The 14,191-nt window shown below is 39.6% G+C and overlaps 1 protein-coding gene across 2 annotated transcripts in view; it reads right to left on the bottom strand.

The window, feature by feature from the left end:
- Positions 1–14,191, bottom strand: part of DOCK2 (dedicator of cytokinesis 2) — a 160,518-nt gene that overhangs the window by 98,851 nt on the left and 47,476 nt on the right. For both annotated transcript variants that reach the window (XM_059859952.1, XM_059859953.1), the window contains one exon: positions 5,547–5,695. In XM_059859952.1, coding sequence (XP_059715935.1) covers positions 5,547–5,695 — 149 coding nt within the window. The remainder of the gene's footprint in view (positions 1–5,546; positions 5,696–14,191) is intronic.

The following is a 14,191-nucleotide window of genomic DNA, read 5'->3' as shown; positions in this document are numbered from 1 at the left end:
CAGGCCACACACCTCAAAACAGGGCCCTGTTACCACTGAGTGCTCCTGTATCCTCTGACTGTTGCAGCACATGTCACACTTGAGATGGCCACAATACTCAGAGTGTCACCATACAATTGCAGAAAGCTTCCACCCACACAGAGTAACATCAGGCCACTTCAGGAGGCTTCAAGCATCTGCCCTTCTTGTTCTTCAGCCCAGCCTTTTATCCCCTCATGCTGATGCTCTGCCCCTGTGTACCCTCTGCTCCCTTTGGTGGCTGCTCAGTGCCCTGGGCACTCCCTGGCTCATTGCTGTCAGTGCTGCTCACAGCTGTGCCCACTGGGGATGGGGCTGGGCCAGCCCCACTCCAATCACCCCAGAATGGGTGCCTGCATTTGACAATGACACACACAAGCTGAAGTGATCTCCTTGCCTGTCACAGCATTTCAGAAGTTGTTATATTCTATAAATGAGCAATGTAGTCACAGAATAATTTGTGTTTGGTGTTTCCTTCTTAAAAATTTCACTTTCTCTGGTACAGTCCAATGTTTATAACACAATTATGCTTGAGAGTGGCTGCACTGAAGACACATTTGCTGTTCTTATAACATTGTGTACCACTATAATTTAAAAAAATATTATCAACAGCCAAGACTGATAAACTACATAGGAGCACTTAGCAGAGGGATATAATTTGTTCATTAGTTTCCCATTTTTTTAAATTCAAAGATGAGGACTCATATAATGTAAGTTCACTTCCACACTTCAGTATGTGCTATACCATAATTAGCAACAGTTCAGAACATTGTATAATGAGTTTTAACATTTAGCCCTGACTCCCTCATTAAAGATGAGCTCTATTCTTAATTCACAAGTAGCACATAACAAACCCTTTCTGGAAAGACTATTACATATGCTCAAGCACACAAAGGTTATTTTCTGCTAGACCTTTGAATTTTAGAGAAACATTAGCAAATGAAATAAAATGCAATAAAATGGTTTCTCTATGAAACTGAGACTTCCTTTCTTCTTGATAATCTTCTTGATAATCCAAGAACAATTAGGCATTCATTGAGAAATTAACAAAAACTTTCATGCATTGTCAATACACAAGATTTCAGCTTTTGTCTTATAGCTTCTAGCTTCAGAAGACAGTCTAACAACCAACTGCAACATGTGCTTTTTCAGATCATACTTCTCTTCACAAGGATGACATGGGAAAACCCACCATCATTTGGCTTCAGTCCACTGATTATTCGTAAGATTTTTTTAGGAGCTAAATTAACGACTTGTATCATATATAAATGTTCCCTTGGAAAATATTAATTGTATTATTCCATTTAATTAAATATGGTGAGCAAAAATGTTTGTCTTCCCTGTTGTTCCAAGGCATAGAAGAACCAGAGCTCAGGCTCTGTAGGCAGGCCAGCAGCAGGGAGTGTTCCCACAGAGCTCAAACACCTTCAGGTTCCTTCTTGGGCTGGATGGCACAGCTTGGTACACAGATTAGTTAATAGAAAATCCAAACCAAACAAAATTTCACTTTTTTCCAAAAATATCTGTGCAGGGTAAAAGCAGACAGTGTTTGATTTAGCTTTTATCTTCTATTTAAACTACTGCAGTACTGGGACAGGAAAAGCAATTCTGTTGTTTCAGAGTCAATCCTGCACTTCAGATTCTGATGGAGTGTTCATTTATTTGGACAGTGGCAAACATGGACTCACTGAATGGCTGTGTGGGAATTACAACATTACACAACCTGTACTTGAGACACCCACTGGGAAACACTTCTCTCAATTCATTGCAGCTGTCCCTGCTCTGTGCCCTCCCAAACTCTCACCCAGCCCTGCCCTCCTCCCTGGCATGGGGCTCAGTGAGATACACAGGATGATCAACACTGTTCTGGTCACAAATCTAAACCATGGCACTGTGTGGGCAGCCACAGAGGAAATGAGCTCTGCCGCAGCCAGATCCTCTGTGCTCACTCTCTGGTGCACCCAGTCCTGTAACTTGTCTTCCTTCTTTGACACACACTCAAATAAAGGCACATATAAAAGGATAACAATTTCTTTTTTAAACCATAACTCATAATCCTGCATTGTTCTGGCTGAAAAGCCTTGGCAGAAGACCTTAAGGTAATTGGCCCTAAAAGAACATGCAGAATTCCTGACAACATTCCTTTGAAATTCTCTGCTGCTAAAGCCTTAAGATCTGCCATAAGTTAGGGAAATGCTTAAAAATTTCTTTACAATTCTAAAATGCTTCCAGGCTTGTTTGCTAGACAGCTTAAAATGCAACTGCTACCAATTACTGACAATGCACAGAGCAGGAAAAGATTCTTCATCTCTCTTGCACTTACAGTCTTAACCAAGATTTCGCTGTAGATTCCAAGGGAAGGCATTTACCATTACATTTAATTCTGTAAGCACTATAAATAAAAAAATGTTCAGATTCAGGAAATATTAAAAACAGCATATCTATCAGATTAGAGACAAAGTCACCTCATAGAGGACTGCCAGACTGCATGAAACAAAGCGTTGTAAAGAGGGAAAAGGGAAGTGGTTTTAATTAAAACAGAAACAAAAAATCACTGATTTCACCACGACCTTCATCAATGACTTGCAGTTCTGTATTTCACAGGTGCTTGAAGCACAATCTCAAGCTACAAAGCTAATTTAAGACATGATTAAATCAAAACAATGCAATTTATGTCCAAAAGTTTTTTGCTGGAGAGGAATCTTAAAATGAAACCTAGGCATCTCACTGAGATGCCCAACAGTGACTGTCTAGTCATAAAAATCAACATACAAAAACAACACAAACCAGAGATTTTAACAACATGCTGGCTACCTGCAGAACCCAGCAGTGAGGCAGCAGCTGAAGAAAACAGCATTTGAACACGAGGATCTGATGATTCCCATGTTCCCACTTGCTAAACAATGTGAGGCACAACACTAGAGCAGAGCTGGTAATATCAAAATATCTTTTCCTTTGACAAAGAAAACACATTCTTCAAAAATTCTGTAACTACTTCAAAGATCACCTCACAGTACAATTTTCACCACATGAAACAGAGCAACTACTGCTGTTTTTTCTTCCCTGTCCTTTGTGTGCCTTCTATTTCTGGTGACTTTCACAGAATAAATGCAATGCAAAAATATCAAAGTTAAGTTTCCAAAAAGTTTTGAATACTAGTCTGAAACAAGGTTTCTCTACTGAGATAGAAAAAACAGAAGAAATAAGGACAAGTCATTGGTGTTATTAATATTGTAACAGGATTCTGCTACTAAAGGGTGAAGCTTTCTCCTCCAGCAGGTCAAACCATCCATTTTCTTAGAGGCTAAGAAATGGTAGAGAATGAATTGTTGAATAGAAAACGGCATTCATCTTAGGGTTCAAGTGTAATCCCAGCTGAAATAATTTGGTTAATTCCCAAACCAAGTGTCTGTATCTAGATCACAGTGAATAAAGGCATCCTGAAGGACACTGCCCAAACAACAACTTAGCCATATGTGAACTCTTTCATTTGCCTACAGGTTACAAAGTATTTTCTGCTGCAAGGCAAACACAGCCTTGAAACAAGAGTTCTCACTTTAGCTGGAAAATAAACATGTGTTACACTCCAGAGAAATCTGTAGTGGCTCTTAAAGAGAAATGACTGTGTGACCCTTGGATGCTGCTGGGTTCCCTTCCTTTGCTCCTTTTTCCTCCTTCAGCTAAGTCATCCTAATAGAAGATTTTCAGTACTGAAGCAGGATCACTGTTTGGTTAAAAAAATGAGACAATAATCCATGGATTCCTCTGTCAAGGAAGGACAAAGCTGCACATTTGCTGTTGTGGTTACAAAGCCCAGTGTTACAGGTGATGACACATGATTAATACAGTCTAAAATCCATATTTCCTCCAACCAGCAGCTGTATTGCCAGAGGCAGGCCAGGGTATGGACTTTCTGCAACAGAAGCACCTGGTTCTTTTGTTGACACCCGAACTATTCCACAATATTTCTTAGGAATATGATGCCTTTAGAGGGCTCAGCATGTTCTGATACCACTGCTGGACTTGAACTTACCCCCAGGGGCTTTTGTCCTTATATCAGAAATGCAACAGTATTCACTGCAAGCACAATCTGTGGACAATGTGACCCAAAAATCTCACAGAGAATCTCCAGTTTACCTTCCTTGAAAGAAACTGTTGCAGAAATGCCAGTTCTGTTGAACAAATTTCAATATATTTTTTAAAATGTATGTGTTTTAAATTCTCAGCAATTCTGCTGTTCTGCATAATGTTCTCACTCACACAGAGATGAGCTACAAAACCATATTTTCAGTAGGCTTTAATGAGCCTTTTACATGTCAGCAACTGCTGCTATGGACAGCAACTGTTAAATTCAAAAATAAACTTCATTTAAGTGGTACACAGAGAAAGTATTACTCCATCTTGCTTTACAACTGTGTTTTACCTTTTAAAGGGTAACAAAACTGGTTACTTTGCATTACAGCATTATGAGATGATAGCTTCAATTTTTGCCCTATCATGCTTTCACCATTTATCTTAAGAATTACATTTCAAATTTAAATGTTCCAATATTTCTTTTGTATCCCCTTGGATCAATCCCTCCTGAACTGCTTAAGTCTAAACCAATGAGGCAAATAGCTCATGATACACATTGAGAGATTGCCCTGTGCAAACTGAAAAGCCTCAGCAGTATCAAAGATTTTTCTGAAATCAAGATATATGCTGTAATGATTTCATTTACTAGGAAATGATCCAGGGAGCCACAGTGAAAAACTCCTCAAATGACAGCTTGCCTTAATCCAAAGTCTGCAAAGTTTGAACACATGTATCAGAAAACTACAGTTGAGGAAAAATCAGCAAATATTCGCAGGTTAAGGAAATTACAGCTTTCTTAAAGCAATTAATTATGATGTTTTCTCAGAATAAATCCCTCTAATTATTGAGAAGTTTCACTGAAAAACCTCCTGCTCATTAAAAAGAGAGGGAGTAAAAAGTCCAATTGAACATTCTCTCAAATGAGGAAAAAAAGAACCACCCAGATGAAAATTTCAGTGTTCCAAAATGTCAGAAATCTGATAAAGAAACTACAGTCTCCAAGTGAAATTTAGTAAAGAGTAATCTGTTTTATCCAGGCATTGCTGAAAACAGAAACCACACTTTACATTTGTACAGTGAAAAGCATTTTTTTCAGAAGCTACAGGGGTTTTTAAAAAGTAGCAAAATGAAATTTGAAATTTATTCTGTATAATTAAAGTAATTATAGAATAATTGAAAAGTTGTGGTTGGAAGGGACCTTACAAGGTCATGTAGTCCAAACCCCTGCAGTGAGCAGAGACATCTTCAACAGAATGAGGTTACTCAGAAATCAGCATTCATCTTCAACACCTCAACTGCCCTTTGCTTTGAGTTTATGAAAAATAGGAGAAAAGTTCAATTTGCCACTGACTTGTGCTAAATATTTGAAAGAGATTAATCATCATCAATAATTTACTTCCTAATCAGCTCAGGCTTTCTACAGACTTGGGCTCTACATCATCATCAATACTTACAGGGTCTTGACAGCTCAGAACCTCCAGGATGCTATTAAGTAATTCAACACAGTACTTCCTCTCCTGCACCTGGAGCTGCTGATCCTCCTTCTGTTCCAGTAATTCCCTCAGCTCCTTTGTAATCACAGGAAGCAGAATGTCCCTGCATTCTGAAAGGAAGCAAATTGTCTTAACTACAAATATAAATGAAATAATATGTGCAAAGAAACCCTCCCTCAAACAGTGAAACACAATATGCTTTAACAGCCACAGTCCCAATGTGGAATTGTTGATTTTCCAATCGTGCCTCAGGAATATTCCAAACTTGTGTGGTATTTTCATAAGTCAACAGTATTTTCATACATCAAACCCAAAAGTTCCTGATAAAAATATATATCTTCAGTTAAATTCTGAGTGCTGTTCAGCTTGCATCAAACACTTGGGGACAAATTACTCACTTACATACAAAGCATCTTGAAATTAATTGTGTTTAAGTAATGGAGGATTTTAGTGCAAGAAAATTACTGTATTTATTAACCTATGTCTGAAAATAAGATTCAAACAGCAGAACAGAACAATGTGCATAATTTTTGACATGTTTCTTCTGAAGGCACATGAATGAATGCAGACAGAGAAAAGACTCTAATGAGAGGCCTATCAAACCTGAGATAGTGAGAGCTGTGCACACATTCATCCTTATTTAAATTTAAGGAAGCTGACACAAATATGAAGTTACACTCCAATCTGACATCCACATTGAGTTTTTAAGAGAGAGGTGCTTATGGGACACATCAGGAGTACAAAATACACACATTTGAAATAACTTCAGTGAGAGCAATATCTATCTAGGAATAAAAAAGAGAAACCTTTTGAAAAGAATGATTTAGAGCACCTGGACACGCAGTGCACTCCCTGATGGACAAGGGCAGGGTGAGATATGGTGAAACTTTATCTTATGTGATTTAAAACAAACCAGGGGCTCAGAATCCTCCCAGAATAAAGGTGTTAGTACAGGAAGACAGAAGAGTGAGACAAAGAAGAAAAGAAAGAGAGAAAGAGAGAGAAGAGAGAAAGAGAAAGAAAAATAGAGAGGGAAAGAGGGAAAGAAAGAGGCAAAGAGGCAAAGGAATGGAAAGTAGATGATAACTGTCTGCATTTTGCAGATGAAGCAACAGAAGCAGTCTCTGCAGATTATTCCTATTTGAAGTAAAAGCTCCAATCTACATGAAGCCAAGAGCTTTTAATCATGTCTGAAGAGCAGCATAATTTCTTGCCTCAGAAACTCTCTTCTCTTGGTAACTATTTCTATAACACTTATTGCAAGCTACAAGACAAATCTAACCCAATTACTAAATTACAAACTCACCAGTAAGACAGCAGTTAAAGAACATGTATCAACACAAGACCTGTTTGAACAGCAGCATAAAAATGAATTTCACAGAGCCTACAGTTCCTTTATGTGCCCAATTCTGCACAGACATGCTGCCTGCACTTCCTGCAGGCCACAGACTCCCCTCTGCAGCTGAAACCCACGGGCTGCTCTCACAGAGCACAGAGTGGAGCCCAGCAGCAGGGGATACCAACCCTCCTAAAGCACCTCAGGGTGGGTTTGTGTCCATGGCACAGAGAACCTCCAGAAGTCAGGACTGGCAGCTTTGTGGCCACCAACTGCAGACAGCAAATGTTACCAGTTTTCTGAAATTGAGATTTAATCCAGTACTTAGCAAACACTTTCTTGATTTGCTCATATGAACCACCTCTAACTCATTGTGACTGCAACAAATGCAGTGTTATTAGCTGAAACCAAAACTAAAGAAATATCATTAGCATCAAAAAAAGTTACATGCAATACCTAAAAACTTGCTGAAATGTGATAGGACCTTTTAAATAAAAGGTTTATACACTCAGTCAACAAATCAGTGCAAGTTATAAGAGATTATTAGCTCACTACTCTGGAAAAATCTAGTAAACAAACTTAAGTTCTGTTTTCATGGTTATCTGTGGAAACTGTCCTTCAACAGTCTAAGGTTATCCAGGGGGGAAACAGTTCCCAGTATGATCAGTTCAGAATTTATTCATCAAGACTCTGACCACTCAAAAAATATTTAAGCTATATTTTGGATATAGCACTTACTGCTAACCAAGTTCCATTTAATGGTGCTTAGCAGAAGGACCATAAGTGTAGAGTCTTACTGAAAGATGGCACAGGTTTAACAGATTTTAAAGTGGATCAGATGATGGCTTGTGATTCCATAAAAAATGGAATCACAAGCCAAGCAAGCAGTTCAGGCTGGATGTAAGGAAAAGCCTCTCCCTCACAGGGACAGCAGAACTAACAGGTTGCACAGTCTGTCCTGGAACAACCTGCTCTGACCTCAGGGCTGACCTCCTGCTGAGCTGGAGGCTGGACTGGACACATTCCCAGATTCTTTCCAAGTATTCTTCAACTATTCTAGGATCCTTGATTGCCAAAACTGCTAATCAGTGGTAGTGTGGCAGGAGCTTGGTGCACTGCAAATGACCAGCTTATAATGAAAACTCAGGAGCTGAACAGAGAAGACAAGGATAGCAAGCAAGTGCCACAACACAGCAAGATATTTACAGGAGATCTTGAATCTCTGCAAAATGGACAGAGACTGTCAGAAAGTTAGGAACAAAGTTACATGTATGCTTGTATAAATAATGACATTTTTGGGGTGTGTAATTTTTTTTATTTGTGGACTCAAACATCAAGGTGTCCTATATCAGAAAAGATTATATCAAACTCATTACTCTAAAGACAGGTGAAACCCATTTCTTGTCATTTTAATCCCTAGAACTTGCATAGCATCTGTAACGAGGCATAAAAAACTGTTCCACATCTATTTAGCCTGCATGGAAATACACATAGAGTAAAATTTCTCTTTTCTGGTCTCCACTCTGCTCCATCCCTGTGTTCCTTTCCAGATTCTCTGACTGTGTGCAGGACATGCTGAAGGAATGGTTCAGCACCAACTAAACCCCACATTTCTCTACAGCATTGTGGATCCCAAGCAAACCCTTGGCAGTTAAACTCCTCTGCATCCCCCTCCCTACCTGAACTCTGCAGTTACAGCAGAGTTCTACCCATGGGGACACTTTGTGCCACAAGTTCTCTGCTCTCAACCTGCTCTGTATAAATTAGTCTTGTGAATAAGAATCTAACAATCTGCAACAGACACAGTAACAGCTACAACTAATTCAACATGAAGATGAACATATTTAGACAAACACATTCAACCTTTAACTAATCTGCAATGACACGTAGAAATGCAGATTCCAATTCAGCAGCATGTGAGAAATTCAGCTGGCAACTCTTTCCCCATAACTACCATTCTTAAAAATACTGCTTGAAATCACTTGCACTTCAAAAGGCATCAGTAGGGAGTGCTATGCTAACATGAGCATAGCTTTGCTCATAACAAAGTTCAAAGTCACATCACATTATGTGACATCTCAGCCACTTTTCACCTCTCACAAAGAAGATGGAAGGTTCTTTGCACATTCCAGTCTCACATCTGCCAGGATAAACATACTTATTGCTCTCACTCCTTCAAAATAATATCCAGCTCAATTTTAAGCTATTAGATGTCCCTTTGAACTGTCTGACAGTTAGCAAATACAAAAATTCCTTTGGGGTAGCTTTCAAAGTTACCAAGAGCAACTGGATAATAAAACCTATACCTAATGAGCTTTATTTCAAAAGCAAAGTAAGAGACTAAACTGAGAAAAGTCATTGGCAAGAGGAATCCTGTCTTCTAGATAACGTACATTTTTAATTTGTCCTCATATAGAAAATAAAACCCTAGGATTCAAAGTAAGTGTTATGGATATATTAATCACCAAATTACACCTGACTTCACATGCCAGGGATGCCCATTTGATCAATAATCAGGAAACACAGATGGGATCATAACTCACAAGTTGCACCAAACACCTTAAAGAGAAGTGGGAGCAAACCATACTGAATTTAAAACTCCTCCACACCAGCCTTCAGTGGTCACTTCAAGCTTCCTCCCAGAATGCAAAATGCCTGCTGCTGTCTATAACTCATTTAAAACCCCCACACACATATTTTGGTGAAAGAGTCAAGTCTTTGACATAATTAGTCTCCCATATTGAGCCATTCCCTACTCTTTAAACATGGAGAAGGCAGGGCTTCTTGCATAGACCAAATTTTCTTCTTGTACTGAGAGAGCAGCTGAGGTAGAAAGTGCAATTGGTTTCCTCCAGGTTTTAGAGCCAATTGCTCTGCAAGCTTCAGTAATCCCAGTTGTCCTTGGCAATATAAATTAAGATTGGATCCTTATTTGATACATACAGAATCTCCTAAAAGGACTTAACATATGCAGCTGATCAATTATTTACAGGGTATTTTCAGATGTGAACAATGTTGAAATGTCAAGCTACAAGGAAATTCAAAGGTTATTTAACTCTTCTTAGCTATATTATTTCCTTTAAAAAAACCCTTTCCATTAATACTAATATAAAAAAAAAATCAATAGATTTTAGTAAGATTTTTTCTTTTTTGTGTTAATTAGTTTGGTTAATATTAATGCCTTATGTCTATATTTTTTGACTGGCTGCAAGCTAAACTCAGCTTGTTGATTATACAGGAGAATTACTTAATTTTGTAATGCACTTCTAGGACATTATTCATAAATAGAAGAAAAGGAAAAACTAATTAGGTTTTAGAAGATCCCTACCAGTTAAAATCATCCCATATGAGGATGAACTTCCAAGATATTCTGAAAAACACATAGAACTAAAGCAACTGGAAAAAAACCCCAGTATTTGTAGCAAGGTAGGCCTGATCTCAGTCTGAGCCTGCAGGTGGACTAAAGCAACCTGTAGTTGCTTCCTTGTATCTTTGAAAAAAAAGCTAAAACTATTTCACTAGGACATCACATAAAATATGAAATTCTTGTACTATCTTGGGACAAAGAAAAGTTTATTGAACTAGTATATAAATTTCTGATTATAATACTAAGGTTACATTGCACAAGTTACATAAGGAAAAGGAGCCAAGTGCTTCTTTAAACATCAGCAATTCACTGGCCTGGGAAAAGGAGGAAAAAATTAATAAAATGGTGGAAGACTGTAATTAAAAAAATAGCTAAAAGCAAACTTTTTGTTGTAGCTGATGATTTAGGCTCATCACTGGATGTATCCTCAGCAAGGCTGCAGATGGCACTGAGTTGGGCAGGAGGGCTCTGCAGAGGGACCTGGCCAGGCTGGATGGATGGCCCAAGGCCAGCAGGGGGAAGTGCCAGGTGCTGTGCTCCAGGCAGGAGGGACCTGGGGTGCTGGGGACACCTGAACATGGCCCAGGTGTGCCCAGGTGTGCCAGAGGCCAAGGGCACCTGGCCTGTCCCAGCCAGGGTGTGGCAGCAGGAGCAGGGCAGGGACTGTCCCTGTGCTGGGCACTGCTCTGGGCACACCTTGAGGGCTCTGCCCAGTCCTGGCACTCTCAGGCAAGAAAGGCACCAAGGGGCTGGAGCCAGGTAGGAGAAGGGAATGGAGCTGGGAAGGGGCTGAGAGAGCTGGGGGGCTCAGCCTGGAGAAAAGGAGGCTCAGGGGGGCCCTTCCTCTTCTACAACTCCCTGAGAGTGTAGAGAGGGTGCTGCTCTCTCAAGTAGCAGAAGCTGCCTCAGGGGGTGTCCAGTCCTCGCCCAGGGTGCCCAGGGCACTGATGGAGTCACCACTCCTGGGGAGATTTAAAAGATGGGTGGATGTGGAGACATGGTTTAGTGGCAGACTTGGCAGGGTTGGGTTTACAGTTGGACTCATTCTTAAGGGTCTTTTCCAACCTAAACAAATCTCTCAGTCTGTGATGAAGCAATTCACATTCTCACACCTCCTTCCATGCCCCAGGAAAGCTCAAGACAGACAAGGAAGAGACATGGAGAGAGGAAGATGCCTATCTAAATACTAGCTGCTTTCTTTTCTGCTTGATAAATAATGTAAGAACATTGCCAACAATCTATTCTTTAATGTTCAAAAGCATGAAAAATCCCACCTGTTCTGACTGTTTTTAGTCTAGCTGCCCCAACTTTTATTTGAACACATAAAATATCAACATAGAGTTTGAGCATCTTGCATTTTCTTCATCAAGGTCTGTCAAAAGATTTAGTATTATGCATATTCATCAATCCCAAATTCCAACCCACTTCTTGGAGAGGTTCCCTGGCAGCACCTTCCTGCATAAGGACAGGTAGATCCATTGTTGTCCAAGATTAAGGAGTTATGTGTTTTCTATTTCGGGTTTAAGCTGGATTTTTCAACCCTTCTATTCACCTTATTCCCTTTGGAAGATACCTAATGATTTCTTATGTACCAGGTAAATGGAATTCAAACTCTTAAGTCATTAATGCAATCATGTCATTAAAAAAGACATTTGGGTCTCCTTCAGCAAAAATCACAGACGGGTTTCATTCCTGACTGCCTCATCCGTGCAACCAAAATGGTAATAAAGATTTAACACCACTTTTGTCTCCCTTAGGAAACACTTCTCTTGATTCCCTGGCATGCCTGTAGTCATATCCATCTGTTAGGATGGCTTCATGCCCACTTAAAAACTGGCATGCCAATTTAATAAGGACATAGGTGTCATCTGAATACAGATTTAGAACAAAGCCTTAAAAATAAAGCCAGTGAACAACATTCTTTCAATGAGCTGAGACTTCTGATGGCAGCCAGTGCTCAATTAAAGCATTGTGCTTCTTCACAAAGGACATCTGTTCACAACTGCAGCAATCTTCCTGTTAAAAGTCTTCCCTCTTGGTTATTTGCAATTTAACTCCTTGGTTTACTGGGAAGGCCCAGAGTAATGATTTTAAAATGGCATACTTTCATTCATTGTTGAATCTTAATTAAAATTTCACAGCTTAGATAAGAGCCACAGAAAGGAAGGTACTGCAGGTTGGCACTGTCATAATTTCTGAAAATTCCCTTCACCAGGATTCTTCTCCTGGGAAGCTGAGAAGCCTCAGAGAAAAATGAAAACAATAATTATCTGATTTGCGTCTCCTGTGTTCTGCTGCTTTGGAATGTGGTTGGAGAAGGTTTATCCAACATGTGAATATTTTTTACCTAATGACCAATCACTGTCCAGCTGTGTCAGGACTCTGGAGAGTCATGAGTTTTTCATTATCATTCCTTGTAGCCTTATGTAAGGATCCTTTCTCTATTCTTTAGTATAGTTTAGTATAGCATTTTTTAATATCATATCATAATAAATTAGCCTTCTAAGAACATGGAGTCAGATTCAAAAATTTCCTTCTTCATCCTGGGGACCCAGAAAATAGCACAGCAGGTCACCTACAGATTCTGACAGCACTGCAAGATGCAAATTCTCTTTGTGCCCTTTTGGAACATGAAGGAAGGAGAAACACAGGATCTGTGAGGCCAGCACTCAGCAGCTGCGGGCAGCTCAGTGTCAGCAGGTGAGGCAGGACACAGAGCAGGTCCAGCACCCACAGCCCAGCACAGCACTGACCCCAGGAGCAGCTGCACTGGTCTGCACTTGCCAGCTTCCAGGTGTGTGTTCCAGTGTCCCCACTGGTGAGGGCTGAGCAGTGCCAGGCACTCCAGGGCAGCCAGGACTTCCAGCACAGCCCTGCTCTAGCCAAGAGAGCATTCCCAGCACTTAGTGCCTTTTCCAGCTCTCAGGCTTTGCAGGCTGCCAGGCAGACACAGCCTTGTCAGCACATCCTCTCTGGCACATTCACATCTTTTAAGTCCCTTCCAACCCAGGCCATCCTATGATTCTGTGAATTTTCACATTTCCTCATTTCATTTTACTGACCCCCAATGTGTCACTATCAAGTGCTTTAATATGTTTTTAATCTGTCTTTTCTATTTGAACTAATTATAAACCACATTTTGCATATACATTTAGAAGTTCATTGTTAAAACTAGTTCACCTAACTTGATTTCCCTCCACATAACAAGATTCTTTAAAAATGGAACTACAAAAATGCCATAATGGGTCAAGTCTAACAAAAACTTATCAGTTGCAACATCAAGCATGTCTCCTACTCATCCATACACAAAAATAATGGCTTTAATCCACATATGTTCATCACAAATGTATGACAAATACAGATATGTTTATGCCATACTCATCTATATCAAAACATTGCAGCAATAGAACTGGCAAAAGATGAATGCTTGAAATATAGGACTTGAAGTGATGTTTTAGAGGTAATGTACACCTGAAAAATGCCCCAATAAATAAATAAGCTAAATGCAAAATTCAAGACTGAATCTACAGGATAGACTGGGTTTCTATACAGAACCTTTTAAAGGAATAATTTCCATTTTTCCCAGTAGCCTAAAACTACAGAGTAACATGCATGAACAATCTCCAAGTTCAAGCATTTTAAAAATGTTTCCAAGTTGTGTTGAACACAGGGAAGGGGAAAAAATCAGAGAAAACCCCCACAAAACCCCAGAAAGTTTAGCTTAGGAACTCTTGTTAGTAGGAACCAGATTGCAAGATCATGATAGTAAAAATCTATATCTGACACTCAATCCTGACCATAATAATTAAACTGAAAGATGCTTAACCAGAAATCACTCCTTCTTCTGCTTTTTTTTTTTTCAAACCTTTTTCTTACTAATCCTGAAGGTAAAAATGATACACT

Source organism: Haemorhous mexicanus, chromosome 15 (genome assembly GCF_027477595.1).
Source record: "Haemorhous mexicanus isolate bHaeMex1 chromosome 15, bHaeMex1.pri, whole genome shotgun sequence".
Lineage (NCBI taxonomy): Eukaryota > Metazoa > Chordata > Aves > Passeriformes > Fringillidae > Haemorhous > Haemorhous mexicanus.
The sequence above is the reverse complement of the archived record's forward strand: the minus strand, read 5'-3'. Positions and strand labels throughout refer to the sequence as shown.